The 24,304-nt window shown below is 40.6% G+C and overlaps 1 protein-coding gene across 1 annotated transcript in view; it reads right to left on the reverse strand.

The window, feature by feature from the left end:
- SYNE1 (spectrin repeat containing nuclear envelope protein 1) overlaps positions 1-24,304 on the reverse strand; it is a 472,071-nt gene that overhangs the window by 13,328 nt on the left and 434,439 nt on the right. Inside the window, 11 exon segments of the mRNA XM_043592628.1 lie at positions 1,059-1,259; positions 3,619-3,830; positions 4,921-5,047; positions 6,897-7,039; positions 8,698-8,766; positions 10,935-11,268; positions 12,160-12,351; positions 14,098-14,235; positions 14,495-14,677; positions 18,385-18,535; positions 19,898-20,085. Coding sequence (XP_043448563.1) covers positions 1,059-1,259; positions 3,619-3,830; positions 4,921-5,047; positions 6,897-7,039; positions 8,698-8,766; positions 10,935-11,268; positions 12,160-12,351; positions 14,098-14,235; positions 14,495-14,677; positions 18,385-18,535; positions 19,898-20,085 — 1,938 coding nt within the window.

Consider the following 24,304-nt stretch of genomic DNA (forward strand, 5'->3'; position numbering starts at 1 on the left):
ATTTCTAGGGTCACTGCACAGTTTGGAAGGAAGCAGCTCTGTTCCCCTCTCTTCTCTGTATTCAAACCTCCCCCTCTTGTAAGGCCTTGATCCAGTCCCTTATATCCCTCATTCATCCATTTGTTCATTCATTTATTCAATGTATAGTTACTGAAGATCTTCTGTGTGGACAGCACTGGACTAGGCGGGGGAGCAGGGGGAAACAACAGCTTGGGTACCTGCTTTCAAGGTTTTCTTGGGGCACATACAAACCTGGAAAGAAGGCTTATGTTGTGCTCAGAATGCAAAATACTCCTGGCCAGGACCTCCAAGGTCCTGCATGATCTGGCTGCTGACCATGTCCCTAATCTTTCTTATCACTCCCTGCCTCTCTGACTACATTTTGATCACACTGGCCTCTTTTCTGACCTTGCAGACACTAAGCCCTTTCCTGCTTCTGGGACATCCCATTGGCTCTGTCTCTTTCATGGCAATATCCCTTCTGTGTCAGCTCCAAGACTCAGACATTTCCTTACCTCTTTCCCAAAGTGGCTTTTCTCAGTTACTCTTATCACCCACACCTGTAAGCATCTTGATTAAGCATTTATTTGCATTTTTATTGTTTGTCTTCTCCAACAAAAGTAGAGACAGTGCTGTATCCTGACCGCTCTGCACAATATCTGTCACAGAGTGGGAACTCATCAAATAATTGTGGTAGAATGGGTAAGTAAATATTTGTAATGCTCACTTTCATGTTCAGGAAATGTCTGCCGATGTGCTCAGTAAATATGTGTTGAATGAATGAATGAATGAATGAATGAATGAGTTGGGGCTGAGATAAACTTGTGGGAATAATCTCATTAGCTGGGTAAAAGATGGGGTCCAGCTGCTTGAACTCCTGTTCAGATGTACGAATTCTCCAGTGTAATGAATAGTTTGGGCACAAAGTTCTCTTATTCAAATCGTGACTTTGGGAAATAATTGCATCTCTGTAAGTGACCTTGATAAATGAAATCACAGACTCAGCCACGCTGAAAATGATGGACTCTGGAGCATAATCCGCCCAAAGCCCCACGAACCTGACACTGCATCAGTGCATCCTGGAGCAGGCCCCGCCACTCGTCCAGCAACGAGCACACGCGGTCCCAGCGTCCGTTCATCTGGGACAGGCGATCTTGCAGATCCTGGCTTTTCTCACTGCCAGTCTGGGTGAACTCGGGGCTGCACAGGTTGATGGAGAGGATGATGGCTTTGCGGTGGTCCACAGCCTTCTGGAGCTCCTAAAAAGAGAAAGGAGAACAACCAAACAAAGAATATGGCAATAAAAACAAGTAAAACTTATTTTAAGTCCTCAGGAAATGCTTCACTCAAATTAAGAGATCCATTAATTAAAACCGGCCTTAACACAATAGCTAGATAGGATAGAGTGGTGCACATCACTGAGGACGACAGAGGAAATGGATTAGATGTACTTTCGACAACTTGAATGTATCTTAAAATACGGGGTAGAGTGAAAGAGTCAGAAACAGAACAATGTGTGTTGTAAACTAGCATTTATGTGATTTAAAATGCATGTGCACACACACAAATCCATGTTTTTCATGCATAAATGAACCAAGAATTTACTAAGAATACTCGCGAAGTATTTACGAATGGTTGCCATAGGCTTCGGGAATGGAGATTAAAAAACAGTGGAGGAAACAGGTAAAATAAGCAAAATTAAGAGTAACTTTGCAGGAAGCATCAATGACCCTGTGCAATGAACTAAGGGGAATGATTAACTCGACTCACGTCACAGGAGTTCAACAGCAGGGAATATTCTAGCGTGAGAATCCCATTTCACTAGACCAGTGGTATTCACAGTTGTGTGCAGAAGGAAAAAATAGGAAACTTGCTAAGAAAGCAGATTCTCAGGCCCTAGCCTCCAGCTGTTGTGACTCAAAAGGCACAGATAGTGGCCCACAGGGTGAGAACCCTGCCTATGTCACAAGCCACATTCCTGTGACGGCAAAGAGAATGGACTGGGTATTTCAACAGCTAACCAATTTAGTTTGAGATCACAGAAAACTAGGCAACTTGCTTTTGCTTTACGCATTTCCCACAAATCTACAACTTTTCTAAGAACTCATGCAGCACATGATTATGCATTAATAATTCAGTATCTGGGTACTGTTTGAACATCCTCAGACTAGTTAGGGTCAGCAAATCACATCTACGCCAGCTACATGTTCTTATAAGTCCTCAACATTTCTGTTATGTCTCCAGCTTGTCTTTATTTTTCAGTAGATTCTTAAAATGCAGTAATATAGACTCAGCCACAGAGATATTATAAGATCAAGAGATATTGTGGAAAGATACTTGGTTATTCCATGGATTCATCCTCAGTAAACAGATGGGAAGGACTGGGAAGGCAGAGGGTGGCTCTTTCTTATCACACAAGCTGACTTTCAAGGTCTCACTTCTCCACCCTAATCTCACTCAGGTCTCAGACTCTGGCCAACATTTGCTTCATCAACTTTTTAAGGAGTTTGGTCATAGTGCACACTGCCTTACACTTTCCCAGAGAGGAACTAAAATAATTTAAGTCCTCTAGAGAAAAATGCATTTTATAATCCAGATAATGTAAATCACATCTCCCATCTGATGCTTCATCCGCAAACTGATGGGGTTAGTGCAGCAGCTGTTCTATATGAAGACATTTGAGCAACAACCTTTTCTGTTTGACAATTTAAACCAAACAACAACCGAAATAAGCCACAAAAACGTCGCCCCCAAAGAAATAACGTCCATGAAACCAGTGAGACACAAAAGCAGCACGCTTAATCATTGAGCCTAGAGAGCCTGGGTAACTCCATTCTAAGGAAGAGCACATCTTGATGTTCTCCAAACAAAACGAAAGGACTGAAGGAGCTATTAAAACGAAACTGAGCTCTCAATCCACAGTATTCTTGCAAAAGTCCCCACATATTAATGGATTTCAAGAGCTCTGCTAAGGAGGACCATTAAGACCTAGAGACAGAGCTAAAGAACATTACCGTGGGCACTGCACCCGTCCAGGCCAAAATCAAATGCCCGTGCCAGGTGTTTTACTGTAATTACTCCCATGGTTTCGTTTTGCTTTATTCGTTACACTGAAAATTCCTTCTGCCACTACTATAATCTATTTCAGATGTTCTGCTGATTCCAGAATGCCGAACAATTTCACTAGGTCTCTGCAAACTCACAAAGATATGATCTTGGAGAGGAAACCATTCTAGCTCGAGAGAGAGACCTGCAGGAACCTGGTCATTTCCGTATTTCCTTTGAAAGAGGTTAAATAGGTCCGAGAGGTACCTGGATGTTTCGTGAACTTTTAATTGGTCATTTCTTAGGAACCAAGTCATTAGATCATACATGGTTATTTATGGGGGTGGGGGGCTAGTTCTGCAACGTGGTGCATCTCTCTGCCCTTCCAAACCTTCTCTATAAATACTGACTTGGGATGCTGGGGGAGAGGAGAGCATCCCTGCTCATTTCTGTTCACAGCTCCCCTGCTGCTAGGTGACAGCAGACCAGCCAGAGCTAGTGGCTTCATCGGACCCGGCGTCCCACGTGGCAGCTTTCTGGCTGGCCGCGCTGGGAGAGGCCAAGGGCAGCTACCTTGAGCTTTTTGATTTGGAGCTCGATCGCCTGGATGTCGGTGCTGAGCTCCAGGTGCTGCAGCCGCTCCAGCTCCTCCTCCGTCTCCCCCAGCCACGTCCAGATGTTGTTCAGGTCAGAGTTGAACTGCTGCCACTTCTGGAGGTTCTGCTTCATCCTCAGCTCCTTGCTCAGGGCCTGCGCCTGGATGAGTTCCCATCGGTCGATCACACCTGGCGGGACATGACACACACAGGATAGGGAGCTGTCTTTCTCCAGGCAGAATGTGTGGGAAACGCTTTAAACATACACTGGTGGCTAACTTTAAATAGCAACAGAAAGAAAAGTAATTTTCACAGGGACTTCTGTTGTTGTCAGCTGTAAAAAAAAGCAAAAAAACAAAAACAAAAACAAAAACACAAAAAAACACAAGGAACAAAAAAACAAAAAATAAAAAATAAAAACAAAAAACCCCCAGTATAGTGGCTGTGTTTATCCTGTCTGCATTTTTAAAAATTTTTTAAATATTTTTATTTATTTTTGAGACAGAGAGATACAGAGCATGAGCAGGGGAGGGGCAGAGAGAGAAGGAGACACAGAATCCAAAGCAGGCTCCAGGCTCTGAGCCATCAGCACAAAGCCTGACATGGGGCTCGAACTCACGGACCGTGAGATCATGACCTGAGCTGAAGTCGGACACTTAACCAACTGAGCCACCCAGGCACCCCCTATCTGCATTTTTAACGGTAATGCGGTAAAAGAAAACTACATAGGATTTAATACCATAAAGAGTTTTAGGAAGTAATAAGCGGTAACGTGCACAAAGATAACATTCAGTTGGTTTCTTTCTGCAGGAGAACTGGGAGAGCATACATAAAAAATGGCAGACAGGAGATGTTAGAGACAGAGCATTAAAATAAATGGGATGTGTGGGGTGCCTGGGTGGCTCAGTCAGTTAAGCATCTAACTTTGTCTCAGGCCATGATCTCATAGTTCATGAATTCGAGCCCGGCATGAGGCTCTCTGCTGTCAGCACAGAGTCTGCTTAGGATCCTCTGTCTCCCTCTCTCTGTCCCTCCCCTGCTCTCTCTCTCTCTCTCTCTGTCTCAGGAATAAAAATAAACAAAACAATAAAATAAAATAAATGGCATGTGGAAGAAAACACTGTGATTCTGTTGACCCTCTATCCTGTCAGGAGGAGATCACTGTAACACGGAGGAAAGTTCTCTAGACAGAACAGCGTGGAATGAGATCAGCACAGTGTAACCCAGATGCTTCAGGTTCTTTTATTTCATTTTCTTCAACTGAGCACCACTCACTCACCAGCTGTTTGGGTTTCCGTACTGTTCAGGTTAACAAAGCCTGGAAAGTTCTCTTCTTCCTCCTTCAGTTTGTGTTCCAGTCTCCTCACGGAGTCTATGCTGCCGCTGCACTCACCCAGTAGTTTCATCTGTTAAGACAAAGCAAACAGGCCCCGTCACGGAATTCTCAGATTCCCACGACGGCAAGAACTTCTAGGGAAAATGTCTTTCTAGTTCCTTAAAAAGGAACAGCGGTTGTGTTTCACTGTTGTGTGTGGGGGAAAAAAAAATCTGCTTAAAAAAAAAAAAGTCACGTTCAAAAACATGCTCCTTAAACATAGGACATAGTCATATACACACAAGGCAATGCCTTGAAGATACAGTTTGCATACTTCCTTTTGCATGAGAATCCCTCAAAATCTCTTTTAAATTTCTGAATCAAAACAGACGAAAAAGCAATCTGGGATTTAAAACTCGGAGCTCTCAGCTGGCAACACAATGTATAATTTTTGGCAAGTTGCTTCTTCTTTCTTAAATTGAAATGTGGGAACAATAATGTTACCACAAATCTCAAAGGAACATTTTTTTGCATTAAATAATTAAAATACTTAAAAGCAGAAAGTACTATTAAAGCCAGCTGTTCGTAAGAAAACTGAAGCAATGTTTAATAGGTGTTAAGGGAGTCAACTCTAACATCAAAGGGTAACTCCACATTTAATGTCATGCACAGTATTCAAAGCACTCCTCCTATACCAACCGTAAGGTCACGTTTCAAGGCCTTTAGCAAATCACCTTGCTTACTTGGACTATTTTTGATTGAGGCTGAGTATAATCTTAGTGATGTCAGCATGGTCACCATGAAAACTTATTATATTTAAAAAAATGTTTTTTCAAGTTTATTTGGATAGAGAGCACAAGTGGGCGAGGGGCAGAGACAAGGAGAGACAGAATCCAAGCAGGCTCCTTGCCATCAACGCAGAGCCTGATGTGGGGCTCGAACTCACAAACCGTGAGATCATGACCCGAGCCGTGATCAAGAGTTGGCCACTTAATTGACGGCCTCACCCAGGCTCCCCAAAACCTTATTTAAAAAAAAGAGGTTTCACTATAATAGAAACAGGTTTAACAGGACAAACTGGACAGGAATTAAACTCATGATTGATTACTCTTCTATAATTGCAAAGACATTAATATCACCAAAAACACAGGACCAGTTTTCTTCCTTGGTTTCAAAAAGTTGAGTTTTCAAGACTTAGGGAAATTAATTTTTCTTTCCTTTTACTTGGCAATCTTTTGGGTGTGAAAAGATGGAATAAGCCATGGAAGAGACTTACGTTTACATTCTCTTGCTCAAGTGTATACAGGAAAATGGGTAGTTGTCTGGGAAAAAGTTGGTTGGTAAGTTGAGCGGAGCAAATAAAGTTATTATATACTTTACTAGGTGGGAACTTTGAAAACAGAACTTAGTAATATATACAATCTCTTGCCATCTTTTCCCCAAATCCTTCTTGTTAGTCAGATTTGTTTTCTCCAAAATGAGCATACTGACAACGGAGGATAAAAAACATTCCCAAGGCCAGTAAGTGAATCAATAAACCCCAGAGAAGAACTAAATAAAATCTCCGTGTTAGTAATCTATTAGCTAAATCTGCTGCTCCAAGGATAACCTTGGCCCAAAACTTATTAGCTGAATTTGGAAAAGTGCCAATCACTTTTGGGAGCCAAAGCATTTTGTTGCTTTCAGTTAAATGGATCTCACTGAGTTCTGCGGGTAAAGGAACAGGCTGGTCATTGTAGTAGTTCAGTGGGTCTGAGAACAGACCAGTTTTACTCAAAAGGTAACATAGCGGGGCTTCGTTTTGTAGCCCCAAGCCCGTGAGTTCAAGGGTGTCATGGTGCTTAGAGAGCTCAGAAAGCCCTGCGCCAGACGGACCGTTCTTTGTCACACAACTGTGATTTCCAGGTACATATTGGGATCGCAAGGGTCAGGGTACTCACATAGCCTCTGTAGCTGGAGTCTAGCTCTGGTCCGGTGGGGGTTTTGCTGCGGATGATGTTTTCAGTTTGCTGCATCTGAAAACGGCTCTCATCCAAGGCTTTGTCTAGTTGTCGGATCTGTGACTCTAAGGCACTGGGGGCTCCTGCAGTGTGAAGCACAAGAATCTTTACACCCCTGACATTGATTGAGAAGCCTGAGAAATTACTTCAGCTAAGGTGGTATAGAAACGGTGTACGTGTGGATATTTACCAAGCAAATTTAGTACTAACGTGCTGGTGAGTTAGAAGTTCAAGTGACTAGACCAATCAATGAATGCACTTGGCTACAGAGTCCCAGCCGACCAGATGCTGCAAAAGGCTCTGCACTGGGTTCTAGCAGCCCGTGTGTCTGCTCCTCTTCCAGCTGGTTCCCTGGAAGTCTATATGCTGTAGCTGTGGCAAGCCTCTCCTAAAAACCTTTTGCTCCTCCAAAACCAGGAGACAACGATCTCTCGTACTCTCTCTGCAGGCACTTAACACACAGGAAAAGATACAATCCTGTTTTCTTTCTTTATCTCAGTAGAAGACGGTGCTCAGTAGAAGACAGTCCCAGATGGCTGCACCGTTCATTTAAAGCAGGACTTTACGTTAACCAGGAAAAGACAAACTCAGGTTAGAGATGGGTGGAGATACCAAACTACCACTGGCTTGCTTTTGTTTAAACCCCAAAGCAAAACCAGGAGAAAGCTGAGATTTTAGCACTTGTATCTAAGCATGCTCTTAGTCATAGTCTGGAACTCCTGGCTCATTGCCTTTCAATGTAACACCTTTTTGAAAAGTTAGTGTGTGTGTGTGTGTGTGTGTGTGTGTGTGTATGTATTATAATTTTTGGACTGAACAAGAACATTGATTGTCACAGTGAAGCTAACACAGGGTGAAAGCAGAACATGTATTAGTAAGCTTTATTAATTTGTTTTTTGAAAAAAGGTCTTCTAAATACGCCTGGAAGAGGTCTCTCACTGGGAGTCACGCAGGAAGTCACTGTTTGGGTAATGCTACTTTGCTCCGCGTCCTTTAGCTTTTCTTCAAACACGTAAGTGTAAACTAATAAGTCTGAAATTCATATCATATCATTGTTCCTGAACCCTATTCTCTCCACCTTCCTCGAAATCGCTTACGCCGAACCATAGTTTGTCTAGTGCAACATTAACCAAAACTGGTTCCATTTTCCTTTATTGTACAAGTAAGACTTATTAAACTCAATTATAATTTGTGTTTAGAGCCAAACATCTGGTCTCGCCCCTTGTCTTCTACGTGGCCCTTGAGATCAGGAGGATGAACGGCAGGCCTGAGACCACATATGCAGGTGGTGGACTTGGGACAGCGGCCCTGAGCCCTGACTGCCGAGGCAGACGTGAGTCTACAAGCCCCGGAAGTCACCAACTGAACTGCTACAGTTAAGCAGGGCGTCGGACACGGATGCTGAAGATGAGTACTTCCAACTCGATGTTCTGCTGTTCATGGGGATCATAGGTCTCTACCTAATGAGACTCATTCTCATTGAACAAACTGAGAAGTTATTTCACTGAAACTTGGTTACTGAAATCTTATTCTTGGTGTTGAGCAACAGAATATCTGGGGTTTTTTTTTTTTTTTTTTTTTTTTGTCTGTTTGCTTCTACTGCAGCAGTAAGAGAAGAAGGTGGTCCCTTAACATGCTGGTGCCACAGAGCTGTGAGAGGTTCAGCAGATGTGCTCAGAGAGGAGGCTTGTTACAGGTGAGGGAGGGAGGCTTGCTTAGGCTCAGAGGGAGGCTTGCCTACCAGAGGTATTTCTGATTGCACTTTCTGTGAGTTTTACATAGGCCTCAGGACTTTCGGGGATCATTACATCTGCAAAAAGAGCACAGTCTAAGTTGACAGCTAGATTCCTGGTGGCAGGAAAATAACTCTCCTGGGGAAAAAAAAGGAAGTTAGTCATTCTAGACGGACAGCTCTTGAATATACAGAGGCATGTGAGCATGTTCACCAAAGGCTTCCTGAAATAAACCATAAGAGCTCACACTAAGAATGTTTTATGAGCCAAGCACTGTTCTGAGCATTCATTTATTTTCGAAGAAACCCCTACAGGGAGCATGGAAGTCTCATCCCCCTTTTATTGATAAGAAAGCTGAGGTCCAGAGGAATTAAGTTACTTATCCAAGTTTCAGTGGCTGGTAATCGGCAGAACTGGGATTTCAACCGAGATGGTCAGATTCTAGAGCAGCACTGTCCCATAGAAATAGAGCGAACCCATGTATGTAATTTTAAAGGTTCATTTAAAGAGCCACATTAAAAACAGTAACAAGAAACAGATGAAAATAATTTTAAGGCTTTACTTTACTAAACCAGTGTATCTGAATTATAACATGTAATCAACATAAATATTACTAATATTTTACATTCTTTCTCTGTGCCACGTCTTTGAAATTTATGGATTCCTGTAAGTACATTTGACACAGCAAATCCCAATTTTGCACGGTCACATTTCAGGGCTTGATCGTCACATGTGGCTGGTGGCTACGTACTAGACCACACTGCTGTAGATGAGAAATGCCTAGTAGGCTATACTGTAAAAACGAAATAGAAACGAGGGAAATCATTTTCTTTTCAGACAGGATCATACCCTTGGGAATCCAAATGTGAACCATCAGAGTCAAGCAGAGATAGCCTTTTGGAAAATGCGTGAAATGCATTTACAACTGCTATGAACTGGCCTCTGATTATTTATTCTATTTTTACTTTCCTTACCATGTCCCTCTTTCTCTGTCCTTCCCTTCCCTCTGTGTGTTTCTTGGGGTTCTGTCTTTCTTGTTTTGCTTTATGCACTCTTCCTGGGTGATTTCCTCCACTCCTTCAGGGACAATTACCATTTATATGTGGATGGCCACCTAATCTGCATTTCCACTTCTAGAACTTCAGACCTATGCATCTACTGCTGGGGATTCCATTTGTATATTCTACAGAATCCTGGATTCAGGGTGTGCACAGCTGGCCCATCACCTCCCCCTTTCTCACTGCCCTGCCCTCCCTTGACCCACAGACACCCATAACATTCTCTCCCTCTTTTGGTCCCCAGGGCCTAGGGCTCCCTGCATCTTTCACCAAGATGCCCAAGTCCGAAATTCTCAATCCCAATTCAATCGATCATCGCTTAGGGACTTCTCATGATTTCTCACTTCCCTCTTCTTCTCTCCATCTCCAGTGCTACTCTTTGCTTCAGGCCACTATCATTTCTCTCCTCGATCATAAAATGTTTCCAACTGAGCTCTTCTCTAATGTTCTCCCTTCCATACAGTATTGAGACAAACTCTGTGACAATATGTATCTGATCATATCATTTCCTCCTTAGAGACCGGCAGTGGCTTTCCAGTGCCTTCAGGAGAGAACTCCCTTCCATGGTGAGTAGGTCGCTTTATGACCAGGCCCCTGTTTGCCTTTCTACCTCCTCTTTGTCCACTCTGTGTCTCCCAATCTACAGCCTTGTCATTCTGGGCAAACTTCTGGTGACCAAAAGCACTATGGCTAATCATAAAGCTTGGGCGGGCACCCTCTCCTTTCTTTCTCTGAACTTCACTGTGTCTATCTCACCGCCATTTACCTTTCTGGTCTCAGCTCAAGAGTCTTTTCTCAAAGCTCTGACTAGTCACCCCTTGGCTGTGCTTCTGTACAACCACATGTACATTACTGCCCTAGCACCAACAATTCACACAGCCATTTCTTACCTCTTTGTGTTCCACATTAGAGTGTAAGCTCTTTGAGGACAAAAGGGACCATGTATCCCCCAATACTTATAAAGTGTCTGTCACATAGTAAGAATGGAAGTGTATGTGGGATACATCAATGGTCATGCCAAGTTTTGTATCTGATAAGCACATTAATATCCAATTATTCTATTTTGTGCAATTGGCTTTAACAGAAGAAGGAAGAAGATGATTCCGCTTAGCTTATACATTTCTAATCCAATATTCAGTCTTTTTCATTTTCTTTCGAGTTGGCCTATAGGAAGAGCTCTTTCCTACCTGATAAGCCAACAGCTCCCCTGAGGTAGAAATCTTTATCGTCTCCAGCCTCTTCATCCTCAGAGGGCAGAGTTCTGGACACAGCAGACTCCAGGTCCCGACTGAGGTCATAATCATGGTCCCACTCCAGGGGAATTGAGTCCACACTGGCAGGGGTGTCTCGTCCCGACCGCTCGCTCCGCAGGGGCTGGGCGAGTGAGAGGGAGGGGTTGGAAGAAGGCTGGGGGGAAAGCACGCTGTCTGCAGAGGTGTCCCGCCAGTGGAGGTCCGAGAGAGCTGCAGAGTCATCCAGCTCCAGCTCCCGGTCAGAGAGGTCATGCTCATCATCTGGGAGCTAGAAATGCAGTCAAGCCAATTCCATTACCGCAGCGGTCAGATGATGCCCTTACCACTTCTTGTTCTGTCTCTCACCTCACCAAGTCTCGGGGTTCAAGCTTATCTACCTCAGCGGGGGTAATGTGTAGTTACAAATCATCGAATACATAAGAATCTTCTGATCACTATTAAAAAATGTCTTGTAAGTTAACCTACCAAAGCTCCAGTTTTATTACTGTTTACTTATTTAATATTAAATAATATTGAAGGCTACTTCAAATAATTGATATAAGATTAAGTAAGATGATGTAAATGAAGGCAGCCTTGTACCTGCAACATAAGAGACACACAATGGCCCATTTCAGGAACAAAAGGAAATTACTAATAAAACTTTGGCTGGTCCTCTTTTACCTTACATCCCAAATGCAAAATGCATTTTATCACAGAATATTCTGAATATTGTAATAATAACATCTTGTGATACGATCATGGTAGCAGTTAGGAAAATGGAAGAGAAAAAAAATTCAGCTAAACAACTTCATGAACAGAGCACCTGTTTACATGGCTCACTTTCATCTCCTGATTCTTCTAGCAGCTGCTTTATCTTCCATAGAAGATACGTGCCAGGTATTCTCTAAGTTTTTTACACATATATGAACTCATATCATGTCCAAAGGAATCCTGTCTCCAAGTAGGTAGTATTAGTAAACCAGCGTTATATGTGAGGACACCAAGGCAAGAGGCGTGAAGTGATCTGTCCAAGGTTATGTAGCTAACATGTGTCAGAGATGAGATTGGAACCCAGGCATTCTAGCTCCAGAGTCTGGCCTTTTACCCGCTGTACAATACTACCTAACTCCACGTAACTAATTTTCTTTCAGTTTAGGGATAATGAAAAAAAATTACATACAGGCAGGCGAATCAGTTTCTTATGGTATCTTTCCACGCGCCCGAAAACCTCCTGACAGTAACGTCGGAGTTCATCCAGTTCCTCCTCAATGACCGCTGCATCCAAGGGCTCACTCTTCTCTATAAGCTGTTCTCCTTGGGAAATTATCTGCTCAATCTTATTGTGGTTCAGTGAGATTTCCTGCTGGAAGGCCTAGGGAGCATAAATCTCATGTAATTTTCTATTGTTCACAGTGACATGAAATAATTATAAGATATGCATTTAGGAAAACCATGCAGGGGGATATTGAATTTGCCATATACAGTGACAAGCCAAGGGACTATTACTTTCTGAAGTCAAACATAAAAATTTTAAATCAGAACAGGAGTCAGAAATGGACTCGTCAGAATTCCACGACCAGAAAGGCGCCTTTGGCTAATAAAATTTACCACCAAGGACAGTGTGGGTAGAGAATCACAGGAAAAAACATTCAAACCCATCATAAAGTTGATAGCACTGGTTATCCCTAACGAAAAGCAATGGTAAGCAGTATGGTGCCACTGAAATAACTTTAACATTTTAGATAGTGATAGCAAATATTTTAATTTTAGATTTCCTGATCATATGTCAAACATGACTAAGAGAAACCATCCAAATGATAATTAATGATACAATTCTTCTCAGATGATTCTTTTCTTGTTTCAGGACATAACCAGGAAAGATTATAACTAACTGAAAAACAAGGAATTCTGGAGGATTATTTAGATTCATTCTATACAGTTAAAAAGAGTTAAGGGGAGCTTGGGTGGCTCAGTTGGTTAAGCGTCCGACTTCAGCTCAGGTCATGATCTCACGGTTTGTGGGTTGGAGCCCTGCATCGGGCTCTGTGCTGACAGCTCAGAGCCTGGAGCCTGCTTCGAGTTCTGTGTCTCCCTCTCTCTGTGCCCCTTCCCCGGCTCACCCTCTGTCTTTCTCTCTCCCTCTCTCTAAAATAAATAAACATTAAAAAAATAAAGGAGTTAAGTTAGTGGGGACAGGTATCAGGGATAAATTTTAATTCAACATAAAGCTAGTTTCTGGAATAGTTGAAATTGTCCATTAATGAAAAGGCTACTGGGGAAAAAGGAGCATGGTAACAAGTTCTGTAATTCTTCCAGAGTCTAAAAAGAAAAGATTCAACTACCTCTTGGTAGAAATTTCCTGTTGAAGGTTTAAAATACTGATTTGTTTGTGAGATGATTTGGAAGTCAGTGGAGGAAGGGGAGGGTGTGAAGAGACAGGTTGGGCACACTATCAGGGCTCACTATTTTATGATGTTTTCATCCTAAGAATCTATGATTAAGGGTAGCTTCCTTCTATTATTATTAGAACTAAAAATTAATGGGCAACATGATGATTCTTCAAAAAAAATCTGTCTCGAGAAGAAAATTTCACGACCTGCCTTGCATAATACTCAAGTTGTTAAAACACTCTTCTCTTGGGGGCTCCTTATTTCTAAGGTATATCACTCCTATTTAAATTTTTAACTAGCCACTGCATTTGAACTGTGTTGTGAAACGTGTCAGATATGCTTACAAAAACTAACTTGGCATCTAAGGATGTGGACTATGTGGAATGAAATCCCCACATGAGAAAGTTGTATCGCTTTGGAACATGGAGGTCAAACAAACTATTTGAAGGTGCTAGAAGCAAGTGCTAGAAACAAAAACAACAGCCAACAGACAAGATTCCTAACACCCTGGCAATGAAGTTGATAATTAAAAGTATATACGTTAATGGTAGCTGTCTCTGGGTAATGTTCTTTTTTCATTTGTAATATATTTAGTATTTTCTGAATTTTTTGTCAATCAAGAATGATTTTTTTAAAAAGAGTTCTTGACTGTGTTCCTCACAAAAGGATCTACAAATCCCTTGCTCTTCAGACCTTCTTCGCAATTTGAGAAATCACGACTACATTACCTTGAGTTGCTTTATTTTAGCTTGAACATCACACTCAGAAAAATGCTCAATATTAGTGAGCTGCAGATCCATTTCTGTCAGCCACACCAGAATGCTGTCCCGCGCAGTCTCAAACTCCTCACGCTGGCCGATGAAATGCTGGATGTCAAAAGGAAACAATAAAAATTAAAGACCACATGCTCACATGGAGATGGCACCACCAGTTCCAATGTTCTTCTGGAAAGTCATTTTCTCTCAGCAGTGAGAACTCTGCGATCGTTTCCCATTTCAATTGACTCTGGATACCACTCTTCCCATCCCGATCTTACAAAATCACTGAGGTTATGTCTTTAATGTGTTCACGTGGCTCAATCCTGTCCTCTGGGCCTCTAAGAGACAGAGAAGGCATGATACAGACCTTGAGTCTGCGCAAGATGGAGGTGACACGCTTCTGCAGGTTGTCCCATCTCTGGTTGCCTTCGTGAACCATCTGCTTTAGGCTACAGGCAGAATCGGTGCGGTTCTCTCTGGCCAGGCGACGGTACTGCTTGTTGATCAGCTCCAGCTGGGTCAGGCTCTCGTGCACCTGTCGCTGGAAAGCCTAAGACCATACAGAAGCATGTCAGAGAGGGCATTGGCGAAGAGCTCTCACTCCATATGGCCTCCTACTGCAGTGGCAGGGAAAGGACAATTGCATCTTTTTTTAAAAATTTTTTTTGATGTTTATTTTTGAGGGGGGGGGCGGGGAGGGGCAGAGAGGGAGGTAGATGTAGAATCTGAAGCAGGCTCCAGGCTCTGAGCCATTGGCACAGAGCCTGATGTGGGGCTCGAACCCATAGACCATAAGATCGTGACCTGAGCCAAAGTCAGACACTCAGCTGACTGAGCCACCCAGGTGCTCCCAAAACGGCAATTTCTAATGAGGGTTTACTTCCCCTTATTAATAAGCAGAGTAATATGACCAGTGTGGCTTAAAGGAAGGAAGTAGATCAAACAAAAAATATGAAAGGAATTGGTAAATATTAATAACTATGTATGGATATATACAAATACATATACATGTATGATATACATATGTTCATACATTATAGTTTTTTAAATGATGAGCAGCTTGAAAAAATTTTCCCATGAAACATACTAATTACACAAATATTTATGTGCGCTTAAAGTTTCAAAAATTTCTGATGTCAATACTGAGCAAAGATGTCTGTAACAGAAATTTCTCCTTATTTGCTAAAGATGCAATCTCCTAAAGATCCAGAAACTGCCTCAATTCTGATGTCCATTAAAAAAACTAAAAACAATTCTTTGCAGAAGGTTTCTAAATGCAGGCTGTTATTAACTTTTAAGAAAAACAGTATAGTAAAATTCACGTAACCTGAGAGAAAAGTTTGGAACATGCTCTATTTCTTTTTTGTTGCTACCATGAATTATTCATTTTTTTATAAAACGTTTTAGAGCTTATGCACCACCATATGCTGTAATGTCTATTTATTTATTTATTTTTACAATCATTTATTTCTACCATGTTTTATCAATCATCCTTCATTCTTGGTACAGTTCACATATCTGGGACAAATTTCATAACCACACTGTCACTTTTAATGGTTAAAAGTTAGTTTTTAGGGGCGCCTGGATGGCTCAGTCGGTTAGGCATCCAACTTAGGCTCAGGTCATGATCTCACAGCTTGTGAGTTCGAGCCCCACGTCGGGCTCTGTGCTGACAGCTCAGAGCCTGGAGCCTGCTTCCGATTCTGTGTCTCCCTCTCTCTCTCTCTCTGCCCCCTCTCCCAGTCACTCTGTCTCCCTCTCAAAAATAAAAACATTAAAAAATAGTTTTTAAATGATTAAAATGTAGACCTCTTGTGTCTATTTATTTTTGAGGTTACCCTATGTAATAGTTTCAAGTTTCTAAAGGTAAACTCTTTCTTCTTTCTTCTTGCTCTCTGCAGTACAACATAGTTCTCCATTAAGAATCATTTGGCCAACATAAAATGAAGCTTTGTTTTCAAGCTCATGTGTACGATTTATTAGTGATGTTTACCCCAACAACACACAGAAAATTGTACGATGAAGTGGTCTGAACTCCTCTAAATCGCCGAATTCTTCTTCCTTTGGCTCGTCACACTGTTTACTTTCTAGCATATCTGTGCCTCAGATATGGCTTTCCTTTGGAGAGTTGCTTTAAGAGACTTCATCTTAGGAAAGCTAATCTCCTATTCTACAAAACAATTTAAATGATTTCTCCAGAAAAGGAAGTGGTAAGGAGAGTTCAGCTTTTGCCATTATTGGGAGTCACAGAATATGTTTTCCCATTGGCGTGACGACAGGCACCACGGGTAGGTAGCCAGGTCCATCCCAAATCTGCATGCATTTGAACAGGCAAAGACTGCCCTCAAATTTTGTTTTGTTTTGTTTTTTTCTTTAGTTTATTTCTGTCTCTTAAGAACATTAACTAAAAGATAAAAGTTAAAATCATTTATTATAGAAGCTAACCATATGGCTAACTTTTGCCATAAAATCTGAGCGTCTAAAATAGCATCAGAAAGGACTGTACATAATCTGCTTAGTAGTATAAGCCAATTAGAGGAGGTTTTAACCTTTATGAAACACAGCATAATAAGATGGGATTACATGGATACCTCCCTAGCACTGGCTCACACCGGGAGGACCTCAACTCTACTGTATAGCTCACTGTGGTTTTGCACTAGAAATTTTCAAAGGGAAAACATTTTAGATACGAAATTATTTTCCTGGAATTCAGTGGCAGAGTGACACATGAATCCATATTCAGACATCAGGATGACTCTTATTTATTTTACATAGTATTTGAGCATTTTTATAGATTCAGATAGTTGCTCATCTATGACTCTTTGATTACAAACCCCACAAGCACAAAAACCAAACTTCATGCTTACTCTAACTGGCCTCAAAAAAAGCCAGGTAAACTGACATTACAAGGTAAAAATGAATTCAGCTGGATTTGGCTGGATTTTTAGTCTTATTTTTTTTTTTTTTTATCATCATGATCTTATTTTTGAGAGAGAGAGAGAGAGAGAGAGAGAGAGAGAGAGAGAGAGCATGAGTGGGGCAGGGGCAGAGAGAGAGGGACAGAGGATCCAAAGCAGGCTCTGTGCTGGCAGAAGAGAGCCGAAGTCAGACGCTCAACCGACTGAGCCACCCAGGCGCCCCTGTAGTCTTATTTTTAAACATCTCAAGAAGCCTGAGGCAGAATTAGTAACCAAGAATGACTTTTGTAAGATACATGCACCAGAACTTTGCTGTCAGTATCTAGGAGCACACATCTGCCTATCAGTGGAACTGATGGAAAAAGAAACTTCAAATTGAAACATGGTGAACTTTAGGCTATGTCGCTTCCTCCGTGAAAATGAGAGGCAGGTGTTGGGGTATCACCATCCCACAAGGATACAGGAGACTGGAGATCACACAAACAGGCCAGACACTGCGGTCAGTTAGTGAACATTTCCTTCATGAATACGATTATATTGCCTGCTATTTTTGTCTCTATGTAATTGAAACGTCTTAGTGACTCAAGAATGGCACTGCACTTCATTTGTCATTAGAAATGGCTTATAATTATCTTACTTAATTCTGGAGCCAACTCTACTTTATCCACGATTTAAAAATATATATACCTGGGCGCCTGGGTGGCTCAGCCGGTTAGGCATCCGACTTCGGCTCAGGTCATGGTCTCACAATTTGTGAGCTCGAGCCCCAAGTTGGGCTCTGTGCTGACAGCTCAGAGCCTGGAACCTGCTTCAGATTCTGTGTCTCCCTCTCTCTCTGCCCCTCCCCTGCTCGTGCTCGCTCTCTCTCTCTCTCTCTCTCTCTCAAAAATAAATAAACATTAAAAAAAATTTTTTTTAAATAAAAATATATATACCTATTCTCTAATTAGGTAAAACAAAAGTCAAGAAAAATATATGAAGAGAGATTTTGATAGTATGAAACAACATCAAATTCTCATCTTAGGTGGTTGATAGTGAAGAATTATGAAATAAAAAAAATGCCAAGATCTTTTTTGGGGAATCATGATTTGTGTTTTGTAATAGAATTTCTTATCATTGTGACTTCATTTGTAATTCTTGATATTCTTAACTAAAAACCTCATTTCCTCCCTTTGTTGCCTACTTACGAGGCAGTAATAAAGATGACCACAAAGTCATCACCCAGTTGTTCGAACAAATAACGTGTGGGCGAACAGTTAGTTTATGTCTTGAGACGCCAACGACTAGCTGACTACGCTCATTGCAAAATAAGGATGAAATATGTGGAATTAAAAATCACCTCAAATTTCTTTAGTTCTTCCTTGGCAACTGTATAGAGCACCCCGGAAGAGCTGGGGAAGGCAGCTGTCCTTTCTGAAATCTTGAGCCAATCTTCAAAACGAGAATAATCGTCCAGAAACTTCTGCCACAATCGCCACGTCTCTTCAATTCTGAGACAGATAATGAAAAAACAGAATCTGATTGTTTGGGGACTGTTTATGCTCCAGAACCCTGTTTGATGCCTGCAGCAGGGCTAAGAGAGCCCAAACAACCATCCGTTGTGCCAAACAATAACTGTGCCTTCAGCCAAATCTGACCAGAGTGAAAAAGAGACAACTGTTTGAGCTAAAATGAAACAGCTGTGTGTGTTTGGTGTTTTTTTTTTTTTTAACCCATCCTGCAGCTTTGGATTTGGAATTAGTCAAATTGTGTATTACAAGCACATAAACTGACCTGTGCTATATATGTGCAAGGGAGTTCAGAAGTACAACACCATGTTTGCAGGGAAAACTCACGGCCAAGGTTCCACTGAAATCAAACTAAGGTCTCAAAACGCATTTAAGTCCAAAATCAAACTCACCCTCATCAAAATTAACCTATGACAGCAAGGCAAATATTAACTTTTCAAGAGTTCTCCGAACAGCACAGAAGATTACATGTTACTGTAAATCGTTATGGTAATTTTCTAACCCAACACTACTTTTTACTGCCTTGAATTTCAAAGTTTTTTTTTTCAAAGATAAGCTCTTTGTTTTATTATTTCATTTTTAATAAAAATAATATTATTTTTCACACCTCCAATTCTGTAATAACATACTTGTTCAGCAAGGGCATATTTTTATTTTTTTGAATTATATCTAAACTATTAGGTCAGGCATAGTTTGGCTTGTTATATTCACATACAGTAGTCCCCCCTTATCCGTGTGGGATATGCTTCAAGACTCCCAGTACATGCCTGAAACTGTGGGCAGCACCAAATCCTAAATGTCCTTTGTTTTATCCTCGACACACATATGATAAAGTTTAATTTAAAAATTAGGCACGGTAAGAGATTAACCACAGTAACCAATGATAAAATAGAACAGTCATAACAATCTACTGTAATAAAAGTTATGTGAATGTCGTCTCTGTCTCTCAAAATATCTTATCGTACTGCATTCACCCTTCCTGTGATGATGTGATGACGGATGAAGTTAGTGGAATGACCTAGGTGTTGGGACTAGCGTTAGGCTGCTATTGACCTTCTGACTGTACATCAGAAGGCGAGATCTTCTGCTTTGGGATCCTGCTCAACCGTAGGTAACTGAAACCATGGAAAGAGAAATGGGGGACAAGGTGGGGGGAGACTACTGTAATACCTGTATACCTACTTGTTTTCCAACTAAATGTAGAAGACGGCAAGTTGGGGAAACCAGTGCTATTTTTGGACATTGCAAACAAAAGGAAGTGGGAAGCAATGGATACTCTGGGTGGTCACTTTTTTCTCTTTTTGGTCCTTCCTCTGCCGCAGCTCCTTGAACCTCCCAGCTTACCTGAGCCTCCTCTCCATGGACATGGCACAGATATTCCTCCACCGCCGGTCCAGGTTTCGCGTAGCCTGCTGGATGGAGTCACACTCCGCATCTGTGGCACAGGCGTCACAGTCATGCAGCAGGACCTCACACAGGTTGAGGACAGACGCCACACCCGTGCTGTGTTTCTCGATGTCTCTCTGAAGCTCCTGTGGGGAAGGAGCCATGCTTGATTCAAGTACTCGGCCACAGATGCGAGGAGATGCAGCAGCATTCACTGACTGATAAATGGTTAGGCAAAACCCTGACAAACACCTTATTTCCTTGCATGAGGTTTCTTCAGCTTCATTTACAAAATACGGCAACCTCAAAAATATGAGAAAACGAATCTAGGAAAATTCTGGCTAGGTGAGCAATGCCAAAATATAAATGGAACGAATGAAATAAACTACATTAATTACATTAAGAGTAAAACTAGCTTCTTCAGTGATTGAAAAGTAAATCTTGTCCCAGACAGATTACCACTTCCATTCCAATATATTGATCAACCAATCAAAGGAATACATGTGCTCTTATTAAGTACTGCCACTTAAGAAATGGGATTTCATCTCCAAAGATCTGCAAACTGCTTAAAACAGCTAATTCCACCATCACTAAAAGTACCATGATTTAAAAGATCTAGGTTCTCTTATCATGTATGACATCATAACATCAACAGCCTCCTCAGGGAGCAATTTTAAAGGTAGGGCAGAAATAGAAAGATGACGATGATAATCAAGGCACTGAATTTCCCCAGTATACCGCCACGTAGAGTCTTCATGTTAACTGCATAAAATGCAAATGCAAAATGTATGTTACTTTTTCTATTGAGCTTTAAAAAAAATTTAAATGTTTTAATTTATTTTTGAGAGAGGGAGACTGAGTGTGAGTGGGGGAGGGGCAGAGAGAGAGGGAGACAGAGAATCTGAAGCAGGCTCTAGGCTCTGAGCTGTCAGCACAGAGCCCGATGCGGGGCTCGAACTCACGAACTGCGAGATCATGACCTGAGCCGAAGTCAGACGCCCAACCGACTAAGCCACCCAGGCGCCCCTTCTATTAAGCTTTAACTCAATTTGCTTAAAGTATTTCATTATTAAAAGCGGGCTACTGGTAATTTTGCTTGCCCTATTCATCAAGGTCCTTACTGTGTTTTCCTTGTCTTTAAAACTATTCTTGGATTTTCCTAACTTTATTCTTGTTCTAATGAGAATTCCTCAACTTATTCAAGTAGCTGAGATTTATATTTTTGTGTGTATATTCTTCCTCCTATTTTTCTCTTTAACACGCCATTACTAGGTCTTCTATGCAAACATTAGCTTACTGTCAAATGCAGTAACGGTACCTTTGATTAATATTTGGAGATTTTATGAACTAGACAGAAGACAGATTCTATAAAAAATATTTCTATTTCACTAACAGTCCTCTCAGATCTCTTATATTATCACTTTCAGTTATGGGGAAATCATCACCAGAACTGCTGGTCTAAAAAATATAAAATTGAACTCAATATTTACTCAAAGATGAAGACAGAGACATCTGTGAATGAGATCACCAAGTAAGTTTTAGGTGTTAAAGTGCCTTTTGTAGAAGGATATACATTTGTAAGTAGTGTTAGGTACATCAACATAATCAATGCATTTAAAAAAGTTATGGCACTTGATTTAACTTCCCCCAAGTACTCAAAAAAGTACTTTCCAGCTTTATTGAGATATAACAGACATATAACATTGTGTAAGCTTAAGATGCATGATGTGACGATTTGATGTATGTATATATTGTGAAATGATTACCACAATAAGTTTAACGAATATCTATGACCTCACATAGTTACAGTGTGTGTATGTGTGTGTGTGTGTGTGTGTGTGTGTGTGTGTTGAGAACTTTTAAGATCTACTCTCTCAGCAACTTTCAAATATGCAACACAGTATTGTTAACTATAGTCATCATGCTGAACATTACATTTCCAGAATGGATTCATCTTATAACTATAGGTTTGTACCCTTTGACAACCTTCATCCATTTCCCTCACCATCACCCCCATCTTTGGCAACCACTAATCTACTCTCTGTTTCTATGAGTTCAATTTTTTTTAGAGTCCACATATTAGTGAGATCATACAGCATTTGTCTTTCTCTGTCAGACTTATTTCACTTAGTATGGTGGCTTTAAGGTTCATCCACGTTGTTGGAAATGGCAGTATCTCCTTTTTTATGACTGAATAATATTCACTTTGCATATATACCACATTTTCTGTATCCATTTATCAAATTATGGGTACTTAGACTGTTTTCATGTATTCACTGTTGTAAATAATGCTTCAATGAATGTGGTGGGTGGAGATACCTTTTTAAGATAGTGATTTCATTTCTTTCCAAAATCTACCCAGAAGTGGAATTTCTGGATCATATGGTAGCTCTATTTGTAATTTTTTTAGGAACCTCCATAATGTTTTCCATAGTGATGATACTGACTTACATTCTCACCAATAGTGCACTAGGGCTCTGCTCTCTCCACATCTTTATCTCTTGGTTTTTTGATAATAGCCATTCTAACAAGTGTGAGGTGGTATCTCTTTGTGGTTTTGATTTGCATTTCCATGATGATTAATGATGCTGAACATTTTCATGTACCTGTTGGTAATTTTAATATCTTCTTTGGAAAAATGCCTACTTGTGTCTGTTGCCCATTTGTAAAACTGGATTATTTTTGTTTTGTTTTGTTTTTGTTTTTGCTATTGAGTTGTAGGAGTTCCTTATATATTCTGGATATTATCCTTCTCAGACATGTGGTTTGAAAATATTCTCTCTGATTGCAGAGGTTGCTTTTTCATTTGGTTGATCATTACTTTTGCTTTGCAGAAGCTTTTTTAGCTTCATTTAGTCCAAATTGTTTGTTTATTTATTTATTTTTTGGTTGTACTTTTGGTGCCATATCTAAAAAATCATCTCCAAAATCAATGTCAACAAGATTTTCCCCTGTGTTTTCTTCTAGGAGTTTTATGGTTTCAGGTCTTCCATGTAAGTCTTTAATACATTATTTTGAGTTAATTTTTGTAAGTGGTATAAAATAGGGGTCCACTTTACTCTTTGGCACGTGAATGTCCAGTTTTTCCAACATTATTTTTTGAAGAGACTATCCTTTCCCCATTGGATAGTCTTGGCTCCCTTGTCAAACATTAGTTGACCATATATGCATGGGTGTATTTTTGGGCTCTCAATTCTGTTCTATTGGTCTATGTGTCTGTTCTCATGACAGTATCATACAGTTTTGATTATTATACCTTTATAACATAGTTTGAAATAAATAAGTGTGATACCTCCAGCTTCGTTCTTTCTCAGGATTGCTTTGGCTATTTGGGATCTTTTGTGATTCCATATACATTTTAGAATTATTTTGTCTATATCTGTAAAAAGTGCCATTGAAATCTTGACTGGGGTTTTATTGAATCAATAGATAGCTTTGGCTGTATGCTCATTTTAACAATATTAATTCTTCCAATCTACACACATGGGGTATCTTTCCATTTATTTGTGTCTTCTTTAATGTCTTTCATCGGTGTCTTAATAGTTTTCAGTGTAGAGATCTTTCCGTTCCTTGGTTAGATTTATTCCTAAGTATTTCATTGTTTTTGATGCAATTATAAAGGAATTGTTTTCTTTTCTTCCAGGTAGTTTATTATTGGTGTACAGAAATGCAACTGGGGCGCCTAGGTGGCTCAGTCAGTTGAGCATCCGACTCTTGATTTCAGCTCAGGTCATGATCTCATGGTTCATGAGATTGAGCCTCTCATCAGGCTCTGAGCTGATGGTGTGGGGCCTGCTTGGGATTCTCTCTTTCCCCCTCTCTCTCTCTCTCTGCCTCTCCCCTGTTCTCTCTCTCTCAAAATAAATACATAAACTTAAAAAAAGAAATGCCACTGATTTTTGTATGTTAAATTTGTATCCTGCAACTTTACTGAATTTATTAGTTCCAACAGTTTTTTGTAGAGTGTTTAAGATTTTCTATATGTAAGATTATGTCATCTACAAACAAAGAAAATTTTGTATCACCCTGTCTGATTTAGATGCCTTTTATTTTTTTTCTTGTCTGATTACTCTGGCTAGGATTTTGAGTACTATGGTGAATGGGCCTGGTGAAAGTGTGCACCCCTGTCTTGTTTCTGATCTCAGAGGAGAAGCTTTCAACCTTTTACCACTGAGTACGATGTTAGCTGTGGGCTAATCGTATAGCCTTTATTATGTTGATGTACATTTCCTTTATATACCCACTTTGTTGAGAATTTTTATCATTTGAATTTTGTGAAATGCTTTTTCTGCATCTATTGAGGTAATACTATTTTTATATTTCATTCTAGTAATGTAAAGTATCACATTTATTTTTATATGCATA

Source organism: Prionailurus bengalensis, chromosome B2 (genome assembly GCF_016509475.1).
Source record: "Prionailurus bengalensis isolate Pbe53 chromosome B2, Fcat_Pben_1.1_paternal_pri, whole genome shotgun sequence".
Classification (NCBI taxonomy): Eukaryota; Metazoa; Chordata; class Mammalia; order Carnivora; family Felidae; genus Prionailurus; species Prionailurus bengalensis.